Source organism: Triticum aestivum, chromosome 3B, assembly GCF_018294505.1.
Source record: "Triticum aestivum cultivar Chinese Spring chromosome 3B, IWGSC CS RefSeq v2.1, whole genome shotgun sequence".
NCBI lineage: Eukaryota > Viridiplantae > Streptophyta > Magnoliopsida > Poales > Poaceae > Triticum > Triticum aestivum.
This window is the reverse complement of record NC_057801.1, coordinates 397,523,094-397,542,839: the sequence shown is the minus strand read 5'-3', so window position 1 is coordinate 397,542,839 and position 19,746 is coordinate 397,523,094. Positions and strand designations below refer to the sequence as shown.

At 44.6% G+C, this 19,746-nt stretch overlaps 2 protein-coding genes and 1 pseudogene across 3 annotated transcripts; all 3 read left to right on the top strand.

Moving 5' to 3' along the window:
• Window positions 1–2,114: 2,114 nt before the first annotated feature.
• LOC123070046 (protein MLN51 homolog) lies at window positions 2,115–9,446 on the top strand. Of its 2 annotated transcripts, none has more exons than XM_044493061.1 (12): window positions 2,115–2,806; window positions 4,096–4,195; window positions 4,275–4,510; window positions 4,614–5,440; window positions 7,003–7,117; window positions 7,639–7,758; window positions 8,009–8,052; window positions 8,152–8,197; window positions 8,523–8,563; window positions 8,672–8,748; window positions 8,956–9,042; window positions 9,128–9,446. In XM_044493061.1, exons 1-9 carry the CDS (start codon window positions 2,238–2,240, stop codon window positions 8,548–8,550), a joined length of 2,085 nt encoding a protein of 694 aa, XP_044348996.1. In that variant the 5' UTR covers window positions 2,115–2,237; the 3' UTR covers window positions 8,551–8,563; window positions 8,672–8,748; window positions 8,956–9,042; window positions 9,128–9,446. The 2 variants fall into 2 exon arrangements, with proteins under 2 accessions (XP_044348996.1, XP_044348995.1); XM_044493060.1 differs by having other exon boundaries at window positions 8,523–8,592.
• LOC123070048 (uncharacterized) lies at window positions 5,448–6,994 on the top strand (annotated as a pseudogene).
• A 110-nt stretch (window positions 9,447–9,556) lies between the features above and the next one.
• On the top strand, window positions 9,557–10,734 carry LOC123070049 (protein SODIUM POTASSIUM ROOT DEFECTIVE 3). The gene is made up of 3 exons (XM_044493062.1): window positions 9,557–10,121; window positions 10,228–10,303; window positions 10,372–10,734. The coding sequence occupies exons 1-3, from the start codon at window positions 9,924–9,926 to the stop codon at window positions 10,497–10,499; spliced, it is 402 nt and encodes a 133-aa protein (XP_044348997.1). The 5' UTR covers window positions 9,557–9,923; the 3' UTR covers window positions 10,500–10,734.
• The last annotated feature ends 9,012 nt before the right edge of the window (window positions 10,735–19,746 follow it).

Below are 19,746 nucleotides of genomic sequence, written 5' to 3'. Positions count from 1 at the left end.
CCGACCGACCGACCGATGCTGGGAACTGCTCCGGCCTCTGCATCAGAAAGATGCATATGGCCATATTATTAATAAGCAAAAGATCCAACAAATATCTCGTAGTCTCAAACAAAAAAGGCTGTGCTCAACACAGAGCATGAAAGCAACAAACCGGACAGCCACAACCGACATGTAGATAAAACAGGTAGGAAACTAAACACCTATCCTATTACATGACCGCCATCCAAACCGGTTAAATATAGCCCGAGCTACCGTCTCTCATGGGATAGATCCAGTAATCAAATGCTCCCTGGCCTCCGATGAAGTGAGTAGCGACCACATACGGATGAGTGCAGTGGCCCTGGAGATAACCTGCAAGAAATGAATATTTGTTATTCTATTAAAAACCAAATCGTTTCTGCAGTTCCAAATTGCCCATAGTAAAGCACATACTCCTACACAGATATGTCTCGTTGTTATCTAACCATGTCCCAAATAACGTGTTGATGGAATTCGAAGGAGATATATTAAAGGCTATGTGGACCGACCTCCACAAAATCTTTGCCAGAGGGCAATCGAGAAAGAGGTGTCTCATTGATTCATCACTATCACAAAAACCGCATCTTTTAGAACCCAACTAATTGCGTTTCGCCAAATTGTCTTTAGTTAAGATGACCTGTTTGTGGACATACCACATAACCACTTTGATTTTTAAAAGGCACTTTGACTTTCCAAACATGTTTTGAACTAGGAATAACGCTAGCGTTGATAATATCCAAATACATGGATTTAACCAAAAACTCCCCATTCTTAGCTAGTTTCCAGCGTAACTGATTTGGCTGTTGAGAGAGTTGGACCTCCATCAATCTTCTCACAAGATGGAGCCAAGCTTCCAACGGTGTCCCACTAGCGTCCTCCTGAATTGAATATTAAGAGGATTTGACTGTAGTACTGTTGCAACGTAAGTGTCTCTTCGCTGAACAATACTATAGAGAGAAGGATATTGGATTGCTAGGGGCGTCTCCCCTAGCCATATATCCTCCCAGAATCTTGTGAAAGTACCATTGCCAACTACAAATTTTGTCCTATTGAAAAATGTAGCTTTTACTCGCATGAGTCCCTTTCAAAAAGGCGAATCAGTCGGTCTTACCATCACATGGGACAAAGTTTTGGACTGGAGGTACTTATTACGAAGAATCTGTGCCCAAGTGGCATCCGTCTCTACAGAGAACTTATACATCCACTTGCTGGGAAGACATCTATTCTTCACCTCTAAATTTTCAATGCCTAGACCTCCTTGGTCTTTCGGCCTACAAATGATATCCCACTTAGCAAGTTTGTATTTTCTTTTTAATTCGTCGCTCTGCCAGAAGAAGCGCGATTGATAGAAATCAACTGAGCTGCTCGAAGAAGCTCGAAGGGCTTTTTCATACCCCAACTGGTACTTCAAAAAAGGACACTAAAAATATAGGCATACTTGTGAGAACCGAATTAATCAAAATCAACCATCCCCCATATGACATAAGCTTGCCCTTCGAGCAGCTCAGTTTTTTCTCAAATCAATCTTCAATGCTCTTTCACTCTTTGTTAGAAAGCTTGCGATGATGAATTGGTATACTCAAATATGTGAAGGGTAAAGATTTTAATTCGTACACGAACAATTCTTTGTAAGCTTGTTCTTCTTTTTTAGCTCTTCCAAAGCAGAATAATTCACTTTTGTGGAAGTTAATCTTCAACCCCGATAATTGTTCAAACAAGCATAAAACTAGTTTCATGTTTCTAGCTTTAGCTAGATCATACTCCATAAAGATAAAACTTCATATTTCGAACAAGCATAAAACTAACTCCCTCCTTCTATCTGTATAGGGACTAATGCGTTTTTAGGACCGCCTTTGACTATTGACAAGATTAATAGTACATGACATGTATAATATGAAAATTATGTCATTGTAAGTTCATTTCACATACGAATTTAATGATATGCTTTGTTTAAGTTGCATGTCATATATTATTGCTCTACCATTTGGTGAAAGTTAAACTTGAAAAAACGCAGTATTCAAAACCCGTGACGAGCGCGATTCAAACGTCATCACGTCCCGTCCGTTCCCGAAATACCCGTAATCCATCCCGTTTCCGTTCCACGAGTCCACCCCTGTCCCCTGCTCCCGTCTTCCCTTCGATTCGAACTCCCCTCTGACCTCTCCCCACACCGCGACTCAAATCTAGGGTTGCTTCGCTCGCTCTCCTCCGCTCCGCCCATGGCCGACCCGCCGCCCCCGGACGCGCACCCGGAGCAATCCCCCGCCACCGAGAAGCCCCCCGCGGCGCCTCTGACGCCCGAACCCGAGGATGCGGCGGAGCAGGATGTCGAGTCGGAGGTGGATGAGGAGTACGTGAGCGACCCCGACGACGCTCTCCCGGAGATGCGTCGCCGGGAGGCCAGCGACGACGAGGGGTCCGAGGAAGGTAGGCGGCCTCCCAGGGCGCGGATCGACCCCGACCACGACGACGACGGCCAAGGTGCCCCGGAGGATTACGAGGGCGAAGTGGAGGAGGAGGAGGACGAGGACGAGGAATACTACGATGATTTGTTGGATGATGAGGAGGTGGGCGAGGGGCTCGAGGAGGAGTATGATGGCCACGCTGTGCCGCCCAAGGAGGTCGCCGCCGGCCAGGGGGAGGCGGACGAGAAGCCTGGGGAGGAGGGAGCTGAGGCTGAGGCTGACGGCGAAGAGAAGAAGGAGCAGGAGCCATTCGCGGTGCCCACCTCCGGCGCGTTTTACATGCATGACGACCGGTTTCAGGAGGACGGCCGGGGCCGACGCAGGTGTGCCTTTCTATAAACTATAAACCTTCCCACTGCAGCTCATAGTTTCTGGACAACTTGCAAATTATTCGAGGCAAACTAAATTTTACAGAAGAAGGCTTAGGTGAGAACGTTAGGTGAAGCAGGGCTGGGTTCGTATTTTCTGTAGTTTGTTTAAAACAAAGTACTTCCATTAGCGTGAACTAGGAAGCTCCAGTATCGATAGATCAAGGATATAGATTATCATCTGCATCCATCTCGTGACTTTTTTAGTTAATTGAAATTGTTTGTGTTTTAATTTGGTTTCTTAAGATGCTGTTATGGTAGTAAAGACTATGGCTGGCAAATGTAGTGTTATTTAGTCCCAACCTTTACTAATTACTACTACTCCCTCCGTTTGGAATTACATGTCTCGAAAATGGATGTATCTAGAACTAAAATAAGTCTAGATACATCCATTTTTGCGACAAGTAATTCCGAACGGAGGGAGTAGTTCAATGATGGCAGTGTTTTTTTTACTTCAAATCGTGCCTCAAGAGGTTGTTATTAAGATTGCCTTAGGCATTACAATATGTCGGTTATAGGTTTTAATAAAATTATATTTCCAGTACAATCATGTTTGGAGGTATGCAATGTTGGAAAACCTTGTAGCTGTCAGATTCGTTATGTTTCCTCGACAGGGTTAGGCACATACATGTTCCAGCTCTTTCTGCCAAAATTATTCCTACATTGTTGGTCTGCAAATAGCTTGCAGTGTAATGGTAACTGGATATGGTCAGTTATTCTGTCACCACATGCATCCAGCTTCCTGGGAAATGTTGTGTTGCATTTGCGGCTGCAAGCTGGTATCTTGGTAAGAAGGGTCGACGTACTGTGGTGGCTGGGTTATTCAACATATGAACTTGTTGGCCATTGTCATAGTTTTGGCTGGGTTTTTGCAGTTTATGTTTAGTCAATTTACTTTTATTTACAGGTCTTGTTAGCATGCCACTGTTTGGAATATTGGATAATGTTGGCTGTAATTGTTGCTTAGGGGCTGTTTGGTTTACAGCCCTGAGGTGCTCGACCAAAAAATTGGTCGTTGACCAGCTGTAGGGTGCGCGTTTGGATGGGATCCAAATAATTGGCACGCCAGCCCGCCTCCCCTGTCCTCTCCTTTTACGCCAATTTGTTGGTAAGGGCGAGGGCGGTGGAATCATTGGCCAATTTTTTGGCTTGCCAACAGCGCCAAGGATTTGGTGGGGCTAACCTTGGCTGAAACCAAACAGCCCCTTAGTGGGAGGAATGCTGATATTTTTGTTATAAACTAGGCGAATGCTTGGTGGGAGGAAGTTATGGGATGCTAAAGACGATCAAGCATGGGTGCATGACAGATTCGAGGAGATGAACGTGCATGAGGAGCGCTATGAAGTAAGTACTCATTACCTTTGAATTTGACGTGCAAAAACATTTTTTTTTTCAATATTGAGGTTAATTCTCTGCATTGTAGGATAAGCGAATGTCAAGAGGCCGTTTTAGAGGTCGTGGTAGTGGAGGTAGGACTAGAGGCACTGCCCATGGATTTTCAAGAGGAGGGAGGTACCACAGTTATCACGAAGATAGCGACAACCAAAATCATAGTGAAAACCAGAACCGGCCCCAAAAGATTGTCCGCGGGAGAGGACCCAGACGTTATGACACAATTGCAAAGAACAACCGAGATGTTGTCGGGTTCCAACGTAAACAGTAAGTAACAAATATCTTGGGACAATTGGATTCATGTAATACTACTTTGTTCAGTACAAAGTAATGTTTCTCTCACACACTTTTCTTGTCATCACTTGTTCAGACCAACAAGATCTCGCGAACTGGTCGCTCATTCTGCAGCGGCCAGAGAGCCTGGCCAAATTTCAAATGCACATTCGGAAGCAGTTCCTGCTAAAAAGAATGTTGTCAATTCAAGCTTAAATTCTGCGTCACCACCATTTTATCCCTCTGGTGCCTCAAACCAACTGGGAGCTCAAAGAAGGGACATACAACCAGGAGGTTCAAATAAGGTTCATCCATCTTCCATGAAGATGGATGACAACATGAAGCTACAATCTGGTCCAGTAGTTAGAGGGAAAGGAACCACGGACTATGGTGGACGCGATAGGTTTCATGCCGAGGGTCCTGTTAGACCATCTCCTGCAAGAAGTGTAGGAGGATCATCATACTCATCAGGGTTTGCATCATCATCAATTAATTCTGGTCAATCCCCTAATAACAGGGCTCAAGGGGGAAATGCAAGCATTGGTGTTCCTTCACATAATCGGCCCACACCATCATTTCAGCAAACTTCTAGAGTTTCTACGCAACAGCAAAATCATACCTCAATTATGCACCAGAAGTCAGGCCAAGCACCTAGTCAAGCTGCAATGAGAATCCCAACTCAGCAGGTGAGCCATCGGACGGGCAATGCTTCACCAAGTGCTCAGCACCTACCTGCTGGATCAACTGAAAGTGACGAGAATGGTTCATATCCTAGTTCAAATCAATCCAAGACATCTGAGGTGGAAAAAACCAACAAAGAAACTGGACGGGGCTCCTTCATGTATGGTGGAGCCCAGGTTATTGGGGCTGCTGGTCTTGCCCAGGGCGAGCAAAATTTTCCTGGCACCCCAGCTCTCCTGCCAGGTTTGCTTTCTTAACCATCCAACGTTCTTGTTTTCTGGTGATGGTTTAATGAGTAAAATGTACCCAAGGTCCTGAAATTATTTGAGGTGTGCCAGCCGGGTCTTATAACTATGAAAATGCACGTCTGGGTATGGTTCATCGCAGGTCCTATCTAGGATTCTAGGCTTGACTTACCCGTGTGGTACATTGACTGGTGCCATCTCAGCTCTATTTTGCAAAAAATACCCTAGAAAACTATATCTTCTAGTTTTATTGTCCCCAACATCCCCGTCCCTCTTCAAGTTAAAAGCAAACACCTATGCCGGTGGGAGTCGGCAGGGTTGTTCAATGGGAAGTTCTCCAATGGGCCATTCCCATGGCCGGGCCATCACGCCTGACGCCATGCAGAGTCAAGTAAGAAACAGTGCAGAGCTCACAGCCACTTATCTTCTCTCTGCTCAATTTGGTGGCTTCTGCTCGCCAGTTTCTTCTCACAGTACAAAACCCCATTCCTTCCATCCTCCTCCATACATAGGCGCACACAACCGACACACAATAGCCAACAGCTTCTGCAAGAAACAATGAGAAACATCATGGAGAGAAGCCCCTGTGAGTCCTCGTTGTCATTCTCCCCGAGGCACTTCAAGTAGCTGGTTCTCAGCAAGATCAGCAGACATGGTGCCACTAGTATTGCTGTTTAGGTGGAAGGCTTTGTCAAGATTGTCTCGGATAAGCAGGCTGAGGACGAGAATGAGTCGCCCATGGCTTTCTCCTCCACCTGCCCGTTCTTCCACTCGGAGGACTTCATGTTTCCTGCTCAAGCATCACTGCCATGTCACTCCTGCATACGGCACTGGCCGCGGCTATCTCTGTCCAGCACCTGCAGGGCGGCCTCCGCAAGCGACCCACCGGCAACCTGTATGGACGCTGACGCCCCCATGTCCACCTTGCCTTCCAGGTCAACAACCCGCACGCGCGCTTGGCGCTGCTGCTGCGTAAATGGCCACGGGTTACGTATGCATCGCGCTCGTGTGCCAGCGCTCCAAGGGCGCCTCCCCATGCCCCCGCAGTGGGCAGAAAACTGTTGGAGGAGATGGTGTGGCGCACGTACTGTAATGCCACGAGCTGCTGGTATGTGGTGTGATGTGAGTGCGGGGCTGCACACACGGGAGCCCATGTCCATGTGGGTGGAATCATACCAACATCGTGCGGCGGTGGCAAAGGTGCATGCGTGCGCAAAGCGGTCTGTCAGAGAACTTCCAGCTAAATAACCCCGCCAACACAGTTGGCTTATGTGTTGGGGGGGGGGGGAGGTTAGGCACAAGGAAATGAAAAGATATACTAGCTTTCTAGGTCTTCTTTACAAAATAGAGCTTACATGGCATCAGTCAACGCGTCACGCTGACAGGTCAGACCTGCATAGGACCTATGGTGAACCTCAGCTGACGTGCATTTTTATAGTTATTAATAGGACCCAGCTGACACACCTCAAATACTTTTAGGACCTCCGATACATTTCTAATTTAGTTTTTCTTCTAATCTAGTCACTTGGGTCATTCATTTCCTATTTATCCTTCACGCAGTGATGCAATTTGGCGGCCAGCATCCAGGTGGGCTTGGAGTTCCTACTGTTGGTATGGCCCTCCCTGGCTATGTGGCTCAGCAGCAGCTGGGAAGGGGAAATAACGAAATGGCGTGGTATATTTCATTAGTCTTACTATGTTTATTGTTCTGTCTGTTAGATTTTCATCACCGTCTATGAAATGATGTTTGTTGCGGTGGTACTCGATGTAGTCATGCAAGGGGTTTACAAGACAGTAAATGGATCAAGCCAAAACATAATTTGCACTGAATCATTCGAATGCATGTATCTTGTTGTCTCTCACTTTTGACTACATCTGGCTTATCTTACTTTACTATGTCCGTAAACTATGACTTCAAGAGTTGCTTTGTTGCTGAAAGTGAGTTTTTTAGTTTCTCATATTTGAAAATGACAAGGGGATACTTGATAGCTGAAATTGTTTCACAATGTTTGTACATTGAGCTTATATGTAATTCCTTTTTTGTATTGTTCAAGCTCTTATTGATCTCTTCTCTTTTTTTGTGTTCCCCCCTGGACTTGAGACTAATTCTGCTATTTTAGCAGAGAGCCACCTGTTATAATATTTGTACGTGTTTTTTGCTCTCTATCTTACAACACTTTTAAATGATGGCAATAGGTTACCACTATTGGCTGGTGCAGCTGGGGCTTTTGGAGGATCATATCCACCTTACATTACCCTTGATCCAAGCTTTTACTCTAGGTCTTCAGGACAGACGTCGTCGTCAGTTCCATCCAGGTAATATTAGTGTTGACTAATTAATATGTTGTTCACCTTTTGAATCAGCCACCGTCAAAATGAGCTGATATTACTTCTTGTTAGCTGTGTAAACATGTAATTTGCTTTACTTGGGGTGCTCATACTATTTTCTCTGCCCCTGTTCCGACCTGATAATATATCATATTTCACTATTTATCTGTTGCTTCATTCATGAAGGTTCCTTCTAAGCATAAAGGGCATTAACATATATTTATTTATATTAATACAGGGAAGGTAATGTTAACCATGGGGCTAAATCTCCTCCCCAAAACGGTAAGTTGTGAGATCCCCTGTTACACCGTACTGCTTAAAAACTCTTAGCATGTGCTACAATTTGTAAGTTGTTTCATTTATCTATAATTTGTGATGCAGATATTGTGACTGAAGAGCTTGATCAGCGCCAGAACAAGCATAGGAGGTAAGATATTTTTACTCCGAAAATATTATTTTTGTAGAGTACTACGCACGTTTCAAAATAATTGTAGTTCTAGGATTGTGACCAAGTATATATAGAAATGTTTCAACATCTACAAAACCAAATTTATTTCATTAGATTCATTATGAAATATATATTTATAGTATATATATTTGATATTTTAGATCTTTGTGGATTTTTCTATAAAATTGGTCAAACTAAAAAAGGTTTTGACTTAGGAAAATCCTAGAACTTCATTTATTTTGAAATGGAGGGAGTATTTTTTGGACAAGAGCTGTGAGCTTATTTATGTCCTCTTGTACTGCAGATACTCAGAGATGAACTTCAGTCAGTGAAGCACCCTGTAAGGTGAATTTCATCTGAATAAGCTGCTTATGGTCAGTTGCACACTATTATTTTTCTGATATTTCTTCTCTGCTCTGCAAACTCATTGTGACATGCGCTCAACTTATGCAGGCCCTGTTGTAGGCCCTTTGTGATCTCTGGTTATGATCTGAGCATTTTGGGTGGCTTGGTGTCCTAAATTATATTAGGTACTGTTCTGTTCTGGCATTTTTGGTTGTTAACTTTCCAAGATAAATGCATTTTAAGTGAGCAAGGCACCGTTCCTCCGAGATGTTCCCCCTTTTCTCTGGTTCTCTCCTTTACCCTTCTATCCCCCGCATGCATTATCTCCCAATCATGTAAATCCTGATTTGGAGGTTGGATACCTGGGTTAACTATGATTTATGTTGTGGCAGGTCTTATAGATGCCTGCTCGTGCTGTAGTTATCTGATGGGGGTCGCTTCACAGCAGAGCAGGGGGTGCATTTGTTGCTTGAGTTGTGGTAAGCCTGTTTTTCAGGAGCAGCGAAGAAATGCACTTTAGAGTTTTGGTGAGAATGCAACTAATTGCACATCATGAAATTTTAGGTGTTGCTTGGTCGAAATGGCTAATTTGTTGGTGGCATCTGAAGACGTGAGCGGTTGTTGAAGAGAGGTTTGAATAATGATCTGTGTTGATTGATAAAGAAAGGCAAGAATGGCTTTTAGTACATTTTGTTAGTGACTCGAGTTTATGTCGGTCTGAGTTCTGATGTACCTATGTATCTATCCTCCAATAGTGGTATTGGCAAGAGCAAGTGGCTTTGTTGCTGCAGTTTGTATCTTTTGGAGTATGTGGGAATGTGGGTGAGATTTGTCAATTTTGTGCCTGATGAGTGCCCAATCGATTGTGTTCAATTGTGTGCTACTCCCTCCGTCCGAAAATACTTCCAGATTCCAAATGAAGAAATGGAAACTCGAAAAGGATCCTTCTGATTCTTAAAGAATGAGTCATCAAAATGGACAAAAAGGATGTATCTAGAACTAAAATACATCTAGATACATCTCCTTTTATTCATTCTGATGACAAGTATTTTCTTTATTCATTCTGATGACAAGTATTTTCGGACGGAGTATTTCCGGACGGAGGGAGTACTTCGGTTCGATATTATCACATTACTAAATTGACGGCAGTTTGTCTTAGTCACAACCAAATCATTCAACTGCTCGCCTAACCGTTTAGTTGGACGGATGGATCTACCAGCGACTTGCTGAGGATCTTTTCTTCTAGGTTGGTGGTTGATCTAAGTATCCCTGATAATATTGGTTGCCTGATGCATGTAGATTAGCACATGACGCGCCTGCAGTACCTCTATATGTGAGTGACATTCATATCCCAGTAGACATGGCTTCAACGATGGGTTTGAACAAAGCTCTGCGTTGGCTGCCACGTTCCTCTGCCAGTCCCCGTCTGGAGGAAGACGAAGACAACAACGAGAGGAACGGGCTGCTGAGGAGCCACCGGGATCAGAACCGGGTGGTGCCCGTGACGGGTCTCCATGTTGACGAGCAACCCGAGGCAGGTGCGCATGTGGAGCCCAAGGTAAGCTAGCGCTTGATTCCGGAAATGCAAGCGGAAATTTACCTCAAGACGTGGCCGTAACTTGTGGCACCTAATGTTTCCCTTGCATTGGCATGGCATGGCGCAGACCGTGGCCCTGAAGGTGTCGATGCACTGCCATGGCTGTGCGAGGAAGGTCGAGAAGCAGATCTCCAAGCTCCACGGTAGGCGATCAAGTGTACTACTACAAGTGTACATACTATGAGAGTATGAGTTGCCTCTTGTTGTGCAGGAGTTGTGTCCATCAGAATAGAGCTGGGGATGAAGACGGTGACCGTGGTTGGCAACGTGACTCCCATGCAAGTCCTGGAGACCGTCTCCAAGGTGATCAAGTACGCGCACATTCTGCCGCTGCCCTAGCGATGCTGTTTCCCGGTCCACCGTGTGGTGATAGCACTTCTCTTTGATGAAAACGATGAGCGCTATCCCTCTTTTTTCTCCTTCTTTTAGCGCTCAATCTGTATCCTGAAAACAGAAAATCATATGTAGATTGTCATTTCAGGAGCCACCCGTGTCCTGGGCTCCTGGCAACTCGATCGTCTCATCAATCTGAAATATGTTGTTTGTGGTGGAATCAGCCCACCATCAGGGTCTACTTGTGCTTGCATTTTTTCTGAATTTTTTTCAGACTTCCGGTGATGTTTGTTCAGTGGGAGAGAGGAGACATTTCTGTCGACTATGGAGAGGCGTGCGATGACTTCGTCAATCTCAAGATGACGTGTCGGCTTTATCTCTCAAAGGTGCTCATAGGGGCAGCGCGTATGTTCGTGCGCATAGGATGAATGTATGTTCGTATATATGAGCGCCTATGTTGGTGCCGTGTTAAAAATAATCTCAAAAATGTTTTCCGTCTTAGGGCATCTCCAATGCTGATCCTCGTGTTAAAAATAATCTAAAAAATGTATTCGTCTTAGGGCATCTCCAATGCCGATCCTCGAATCACGCGCATCCGTCTGGATCGAGTGGTCCGAACGCATTTTGACATCCAACACGGTACCTCATCGATCCGTGGACCGGTCCGGACGTCCGTTTTCCCGCAAACCAAAGGCAAAGCAGGGAGCTTTACGGGCGTCTGGACAGCTGCCATGCACACGCCAAAAACTCGGACGGGACGTCCATCCCAGTCATGATAGCAATCAGGATAACTCCTCGGGCCGCACACCTCATCGATCATCACATAGTGGAACCACATGCCGTTCCCGGGGGCTGCATAGACAACCCAATACGACGCGTCGAAGTACTCCGTGGAGATACCGACGACTTCCTTGGACTTTACGCCATTATATGCATTGATGTCCACTTGTGTCTTTGGACAATAGCTGGGTTGTCTGGCTCCTATATTTACTCCCTACGTTTCCGCTTGTTTGGCTAAGGGCATACCGGGAGCACCTCTGTGATTGTTATTTCTGGTTGAACAGTTAAGTACCTTAGGTGGGTGAAGCCGAAAACTGACTATGACAATGCGAACAAATCAGTCGGCATGTCAAGAGTAGTAAAATTACATTCGTCAGGGGTTGTTTGCGAAGGCATAGACTTTTCCTAGAAAAAGCCGAATTCATGCCTGTCTTGTTGGAAATATGCCGTAGAGGCAATAATATTGTATTTTTTCATGTTCATAATTAAGAGTTCATAGCCTATGCTATAACTGCTATGATCTTGAAATATGCGATTCAGTGGAAAACTCATATGCACGTGTGAAATGATAAATGGTAAAATAAGGTTCCTAATCTTGCCTCTAAGACTGGTTCAAATGTTGTTGGTGCTCATGTTTTCTGGATCTTAGGATATTGTTAAGTGTAACGATAGTCCTAAAACAATATTGAGAGTATGATGTTAGAAGAAGGATCATACTGAATCAACCCAAACTTGTTTGCTATACTGATTATATCATCAGAAGTCAATTGTTATAACATGGAGTGTTAACATGTGATTTAGTTCCTTAGACCATGAGAGTATCGTAGTCCCTTCTTACCACACGATGAACTTTGGGGTTACTCAAATGTCATCTGTAACACGATGATCATAACGACAACTTACATGTTCATTGGAAAGTTTGACAAGGGATTAGATAGTCCGAGAGTGGAATTTGCTCCTCCGACGATGGAGAGATATTCTTAGGGCCCTCTCTTGTGACGGTACCCATCATCGTCTAGCCAGACACAGGTGACTATGTCACGTGGATGCTAGAACATGTCTACGAGAAAGAAGAACAAAACCGTGGATACCGGTATAGTGAGCATGTGTATGACTCAAGAGGATACCGATATATCTCACCTCAGATTTTGTAAAGTATCGCGAAGCAAAGGTAATAGCACATGATAACTATTGGTTCACTTGAATGTCATTCGTGTACTCATAGGGATCGATATGGAACAAAGGGGTTTTGTTCATGTGTATGTTTTATCAAACCTACAGGGTAACAAGGTTAAGGTAATCACGATCTGCTGAGTATTAGTAGGACAGGAGTAACAAGAATATATTTGTGAAACTATCCGACTAATATTCGAAATATTTTCGAGATGAATCGAAAGCGTTTCGGGGTCACCGAAAGGGTTTTAGAGTTTATCGGGCAATACCGGGTATTACCGATAAATTATATATAGGCAGAAATAGTTTCGGTAATGTTAAATTAATATTAAAAGGATCTAAATATGATTAGGAGACTTTATATTTAAATATCAATGGGCCTAAAAATGCCAAGTAGCGGAAAGCTACTTGGGCCACTTGGGCCCAATAAGGAGGCTCCCCCCTTCCACTTGGGGAAGGAAGGGCCGGAGGCCGAATTGGAGGGGGTTTCTCCCTCCTTGGCCGGCGAAGGGGGAAGGGAAACCTTCCCCCCTTGTGCGCCCCTCCCCTCTCGTCCAACATATATATACTAGAGGATTTTTGTCTTTAGAGACACAAGCTTTGGAGCCTCCTCTAGTTCTAGATGATCCTAGTTGATCAATTAGAGCTTGAACTAGATTCTATAATCCTCATAATTAGAAGCCCATTGTGGTTCTAATTTCCTCCCTCTAATTCTCCGGCGACGATTAACTCTGGATGGTGAAGCGCTGCCGGATCGTGAAGACCGTTGTAGGATCGAAAGTATGTCTAGAGGGGGTGGTGATTAGACTACTTGACCAAATAAAAATCTATCCTTTTCCCAATTTTAGTTGTTGGCAGATTTTAGCAATTAGCACAAGTCAAGCAATCAACCTACACATGCAATTCTAAGAGTATAGTAGCGGAAAGTAAAACATTGCATATGAAGGTAAAGGGAAGGGTTTGGAGAAGGCAAACGCAATGGAGACACGGAGATTTTTGGCGTGGTTCCGATAGGTGGTGCTATCATACGTCCATGTTGATGGAGACTTCAACCGACGATGGGTAACGGCTGCGTGAGTCCATGGAGGGCTCCACCCATGAAGGATCCACGAAGAAGCAACCTTGTCTATCTCACAATGGCCATCACCCATGAAGGACTTGCCTCACTCAAGTAGATCTTCACGAAGTAGGCGATTTCCTTGTCCTTACAAACTTCTTGGTTCAAATCCACATCACAACGGAGGCTCCCAAGCGACACCTAACCAATCTAGGAGACACCACTCTCCAAAAGGTAATAGATGGTGTTTAGATGACGAACTCCTTGCTATTGTGCTTCAAATGATAGTCTCCCCAACACTCAACTCTCTCTCACAGATTTGGCTATGGTGGAAGAGGGATTTGAGTGGAAAGCAACTTGGGGAAGACTAGAAATCAAGGTTCAAAAGGTTGAAATGGAATCTCTTGATCTCAATACATCAGTAGGTGGCTCTCTCTTAGAAAATGGATGGTGGAAGTGTAGGCACGTTCTGATGGCTCTCTCACTAATGGAGAAGGGGGTGGAGGGGTATATATAGCCTCCACACAAAATCCAACCGTTACACACTTTTGACCCATCTCGGTGGCACCGATCAGAAAACTCGGTGGGACCGATCTGTTCAAAAATATGAACGTAAGGAATCTCGGTGGGACCGATGTGCTAGGGCTTAGGAAAAACATCATCACGGTGGCACCGATTGCATCAACTCAGTGGGATCGAAGTGAAGCAATAAGCAAGAGAGAATCTATCAAGCCAACCCGGTGAGACCGATTACATGAACTCGGTGAGACTGAAGCGAATGCAATAGATCACAGAGCACTGGCAAGGCCATCTCGGTGAGACCGATATCTGTATCGGTGTGACCAAATCGTTAGGGTTTCTGGTAGTGGCTATGTCAAGTAAACTCGATGGCTCCAGGTAGGAAGAATCGGTGGGGCCGAGTTTGGATTTATGTTTTGGACATACTTGGATGGAGAAAGTGGCTGAGGGTTTTGGAGTAATATCACTAAGTACTTGAGCAAGTAGACCATTAAGCAACACTTCATCCCCTTTTAATGGTATTGCCTTTCATATGGACTCAATGTGATCTTGGATCACTTAAATAGAAATGAAGAGTGTTGAGCTTTTGCCAATCTTTGTCCCTATCATTTTGAGGGGTCAACATCTCTAGTCCATGCCATGCCAATCATTGAACATCCTGAAATATTTATTTTGAATGTATATTAGTTCAATGAGTTATATGTTGTTATGAATTACCAAAACCACCCCGGGATTAGTTGCACTTTCAGTCTCCCTCTTTTTGGTAATTGATGACAACATATAGATCAAAGTTTCGACAAATGATAAAATGAATGAAATAAATTGTCGCTTTGAGAAGTATGTGATAAGCAAGAGCTCCCCCTAAATTTGTGCATTATTTAAGATTTGCGTTTGAATGCAAATACACAATCGATTAGCATCATGGGTCACTCTTCCATGTCACATACATCTTAGTGGAGCGCACAAAATGATATGAGTGAAATAACATGCACGCATCACCAAATACACAAGTGAATGATCATACACAAATAATCATAGAGATAAGCATAAATCACACATTAGGCATAGTATGATCAACCACACAACCAAATATAGTATCTCATGAGCATAAAACAACCAAGTAGCACGAAACAAACGAACATTGTAGCAACGGGCAATAAAAACCAACAAGCAAAAGAACGAGACACTCTCTCCCGAAGCCTATGATCTATACATTTTCTCCCTCTTTGGCAACAAGTTACCAAAAATCTCGAAAAAGTATAGTGCTATACGTCTCTCTAGGCACGATCCTCTGGAGCTCCCGAAGGGGTCTTCTGGCTCGTTGCTCTACTGTGTGTAGATGGCGTTGAGATAACTGCCTCGGCGAATGCTTCTACTGAAGTCTGCTGAGCTGGTGGTGTAGATACTAGAGGTGGCACAATAGTAGTGGCGGCAGGTGCAGAAAGAGTAGGTCTCGTGTCTGCAACTCGCACAACTGAAGACCTGGGTGCCCTTGACACAGTCTAAAATCTGTTAGTTGTTGGTATGTCATCTCCATCCTCAGCATCATCTCTCATCTTCTCCAGAATAGACTGTATCTCTGTGACCTTGACATTTAAATTGTACATCTTGTCCTCCACAATCCGCTCTAGTCTCTCCTGGTTCTTGGCTAAGTTGACCAGACTTTGCTCAATCCTCAGTGTTGCTTCCAGTAGATATGTCATTTGGTCTTGCTTGGACTTGATATTTGCTACTGGGGCATTTGGTGCATTGGCTTCCTTTTCTGCCCTTGCTGCTACTGCTGCCTGAGCCTTCTCTTGAGCCTCAACTGAAGTAGGGTGTGAAGGATCCATCACCACTACATTGTCCTTGAACTCTAGCTGAAGAGGAAGGTACTCAGGATCAAGTAGATATGTATCTGTACCACCCTTGGAGTTGATAAGCATCTGAATGTGAGGGGCATATCCACAAGACCTTTTCTGGTCAGTAACAGTCCTCTTGACTGTTTCAACAATTAAGCTCATAACTTGGAATTTCTGAGGTGGGGAGTCAAACAAGTGCGGAGTGGCTACAGATCATCCTCTCATCTCCAGACTTGGGCAGAAGAGTGAATCTCAGAATGGTGTTTGTGGTGGCCAACCCTGCTAGCAAATGCTTGACTGACCCAATCTTGTGGGTTTCCAAATCATCATCAGGAATGGTGTTATACATGTTAGACATTGAGTTGTGATCCATCCTGGGCTTCCCACAGACATCAACATCGTCTTCATCTTCATTAGGGGCATTCAGAAGAGCAGCCCACTCAGAGATCGACGACTGGTACCTTTGACCCTCAGTCATCCATGTGATCCTCCCATCTGGATAGATGTGGAGTAAAACTGCATGACCATCTCATCATTCCATTTTGTAAGTTTCTGACCAACAAATGCATCTACTCCAGCAAGTCTGAAGCTCTCATGAACGTGGGGGAAGTAGTCTTCATTTGCACCGATGTACTTCCATCCCACCCACTTCATGTCACTGACAATGGGCTTCTTATCAAGGAGCACAGTCTCATAGAAGTCTTGTTGTTCCCTAGTGTGGAAACGATATTCACAAGCTGTCCTCCTCCTCACTGAATATGGATCCACTTTCCTCCATTCCCTCAGACCTTTTTCCTTCCTGAGCATCATGTTCTCAGCAACTAGATGAGCATCATCATGATCTGGAATCTTGGGCTTCAATTTTCTGAGCACTAGTGGCTCATCATCATCCTGAACTTTTGGCACTGGGATCGTGTTCTTCTCAACAACTGGGATGTTTCTAGTTGACCTCTTGGGTGCAACAGCTTTGGGTTTTGGTTTGGGCTTGGAGGGAGCAGCAGCTGACTTCATGGCATCAGTCATGAGCTTCTGAGTTTTGGAGGGAGGTGCAACTGGTTCCTCCTCCTCCTCCTCCTCCTCCCCATCTTCTTCTTCATCCTCCCTCATGGAAGGCTTGCCAAGCACTGTGGCAGTGGTCTTCCTAGCCCTCTTCTTTTTCTTACCAGCAACAACTTCTTCATCATCTGATTGCTCAAGAGTGAATGTCATTGTTTCTTGTGGAACCGTAGTTTTCCTAGGTTTTGACATTGGAACTCTTTTAGCAGGAGCTTTCTTCTTAAGACCAGGCTTGGTGGTGGCTGCAGAGCCATATACCTTCCTAAGAACTGCTTCCTTCTTGGAAGTGACCTCTTCTTCTGTAACAAAGTCCTCATCCTCACTCTCTGAGGTTCTCTTCTTCCTTGTTCTGTTGGCAGCCTTTGGCAGGTTACTAGGAGTGCTTCTCCTACCATCATCATAGCTGTAACTAGGGCTCGTACCCTCACTAAGATTGATATTGTGCTCTGGCTATCACTGGCATCTGACATCTTGCAAAGCTGAGCCTGTGAATAGATGGATATGGGCAAAGTAGATGAGTATCACAAGAAGCTGATAGTTTTTCAAAAAAATTGAGTACAAACATTAGTTTTAGTTTTCCACAGAAGGCATTTCGAAGCTACCGATTTGATCATCTGGGTGACACCGAAGCACTCTCAGAACCTAAACGCACAATATCGGTCATACCGAGTTGTGGTTCGGTGGCTCCGAGGTGCTAGGGTTTCACTGAGATTTTACTTTCGGTCTCACCGATCAGTACGTTTCGGTGGCGCCGAGTTGTACTTTGTGCAATGGCCCAAGCCAATCGGTGGGACCGAAAATTTCATTTCGGTCGGTCCAAGATGAGTTCGACGAAAACCTAACCCTAAAGTTTTTCTTCAAATCTATTCTAATGTAACTTTCTGGCGGATAGAAGTATTTCAGTCGTGGCAAGATACTAGGCATTGTCCTTGTGCATTGAATCGGAAAGGGATAGCACGAGGAGATCGAATCCTACTCTAACTTGGTGACGATCCTCTATGGTGGCAACAATAGAGTTGAATTCAGTGACGGTGGCGGAGTCCTGCGGCAGAGACGCATAGGAGACGAAGGCAACGATCCGTAGACCAAGGGGGCAACAGCAATGGAGCGTGGGCGCGTGATGTTTGAAGATTTTTTCAACCATACGGGTCCGCTGGAATATATACCCATGTGCTGTCGGTGGCACCGAGTGGAACAAATAGATGGCACCGAGATGCAAAACTATGTGCAGTTACAGCAACTCTGTGGGACCGAGTCGGTCTAATCCGTAACACCGAGATGAAAACCTAGATCAGTCTAATGCTTTCGGTGTGACTGAGTTTGAGTGAATTGGTCTGACCGAAATGCAATAGAAGGTTTTGGAAGGCAGCCCTTGACGGATCGGTGGCTCCGAGTGCTCCTCACTCGGAGGGTATGAAAAAGACTTGTTCAATTTTTGTGATATAGCATGAATAGAGTTTGATACAAGAAGAGCATAGATATCTAGAGAAAGTTCTTATGCATTATTGTCCATCCATTTGGTCAAGAAAAACCAAGACAATCTAAACAACAAATGGATGTCCTCGAATGGAGAAAATCTGCAACCAACATGCTCAAACAATAAGATAGCAAATGAAACATGTGTCAAAGCATGCACAAACAATTCTAGCATCTATCAAGCAATTGGCGATGACTAAGTCATCTATATATGAGTATATTGACTTAGGAGTCAAATGAGAACATTTGATATGAGTATATTGACTTAGGAGTCAAATGAGAACATTTGATCGTAGGTCATACTCATCGTTTAAGCACAAGTGGGGTTGCCACTTTTACATAAAGCATTAATGTGTTCACACCATTAGAGTTTCTTTAGCTCAATTTGTAGAGCAAAGCTCCACCTAGATGTGATGTCCCCCCTAAGAGGGATGAACCAACCTCGGGTTTTGTTGATGATGACTTCATGTAGATAGTGAAGATGTGGATGCTCAAAGTTGATGTAGATCATTTGGAGCAATTATTTGGAATGTTGCACTTTCAATACCTACACGGGTTAGTCCCACAAGGAGCATACAAGGATATCCATAGACATAGAGTGAATAACACAAATGATGATGTCCATGAAAGCATTAGGTTACCTTGTCCCTTGTCTTACCAACAAGAGGGTTGTGACTCGATAAACTAGTGCAAGATATGAAAGTTGATTGCACAAGTCCTTGAAAAAATAATATGAGTGAAGTATGTTGGTGGAGTCACCCTCAAGAACACTCCAGTTCTTCTTCTTTGGGACCCACTATCGGTGTCAAAACCGGCGGATCTCGGGTAGGGGGTCCTGAACTGTGCGTCTAGGCGGATGGTAACAGGAGACAAGGGACACGATGTTTTTACCTAGGTTCGGGCCCTCTTGATGGAGGTAAAACCCTACGTCCTGCTTGATTAATATTGATGATGTGGGTTACAAGAGTAGATCTACCACGAGATCAAGGAGGCTAAACCCTAGAAGCTAGCCTATGGTATGATTGTTGTTCGTCCTATGGACTAAAGCCATCCGGTTTATATAGACACCGGAGAGGGCTAGGGTTACACAGAGTCGGTTACAATGGTAGGAGATCTACATATCCGTATCGCCAAGCTTGCCTTCCACGCCAAGGAAAGTCCCATCCGGACACGGGACGAAGTCTTCAATCTTGTATCTTCATAGTCTTGGAGTCCGACCGATGATGGTAGTTCGGCTATCCGGACACCCCCCTAGTCCGGGACTCCCTCAGTAGCCCCTGAACCAGGCTTCAATGACGACGAGTCCGGCGCGCATGTTGTCTTCGGCATTGCAAGGCGGGTTCCTCCTCCG

Coding starts and splice junctions, on each gene's coding strand:
- LOC123070046 (XM_044493061.1), top strand. CDS start 2,238: ATGGCCGACCCGCCGCCCCCGGACGCGCACCCGGAGCAATCCCCCGCC. Junction 2,807..4,095: donor GACGGCCGGGGCCGACGCAG/GTGTGCCTTTCT, acceptor GTTATAAACTAG/GCGAATGCTTGGTGGGAGGA. Junction 4,196..4,274: donor TGCATGAGGAGCGCTATGAA/GTAAGTACTCAT, acceptor TCTGCATTGTAG/GATAAGCGAATGTCAAGAGG.
- LOC123070049 (XM_044493062.1), top strand. CDS start 9,924: ATGGCTTCAACGATGGGTTTGAACAAAGCTCTGCGTTGGCTGCCACGT. Junction 10,122..10,227: donor GTGCGCATGTGGAGCCCAAG/GTAAGCTAGCGC, acceptor GGCATGGCGCAG/ACCGTGGCCCTGAAGGTGTC. Junction 10,304..10,371: donor GCAGATCTCCAAGCTCCACG/GTAGGCGATCAA, acceptor CTTGTTGTGCAG/GAGTTGTGTCCATCAGAATA.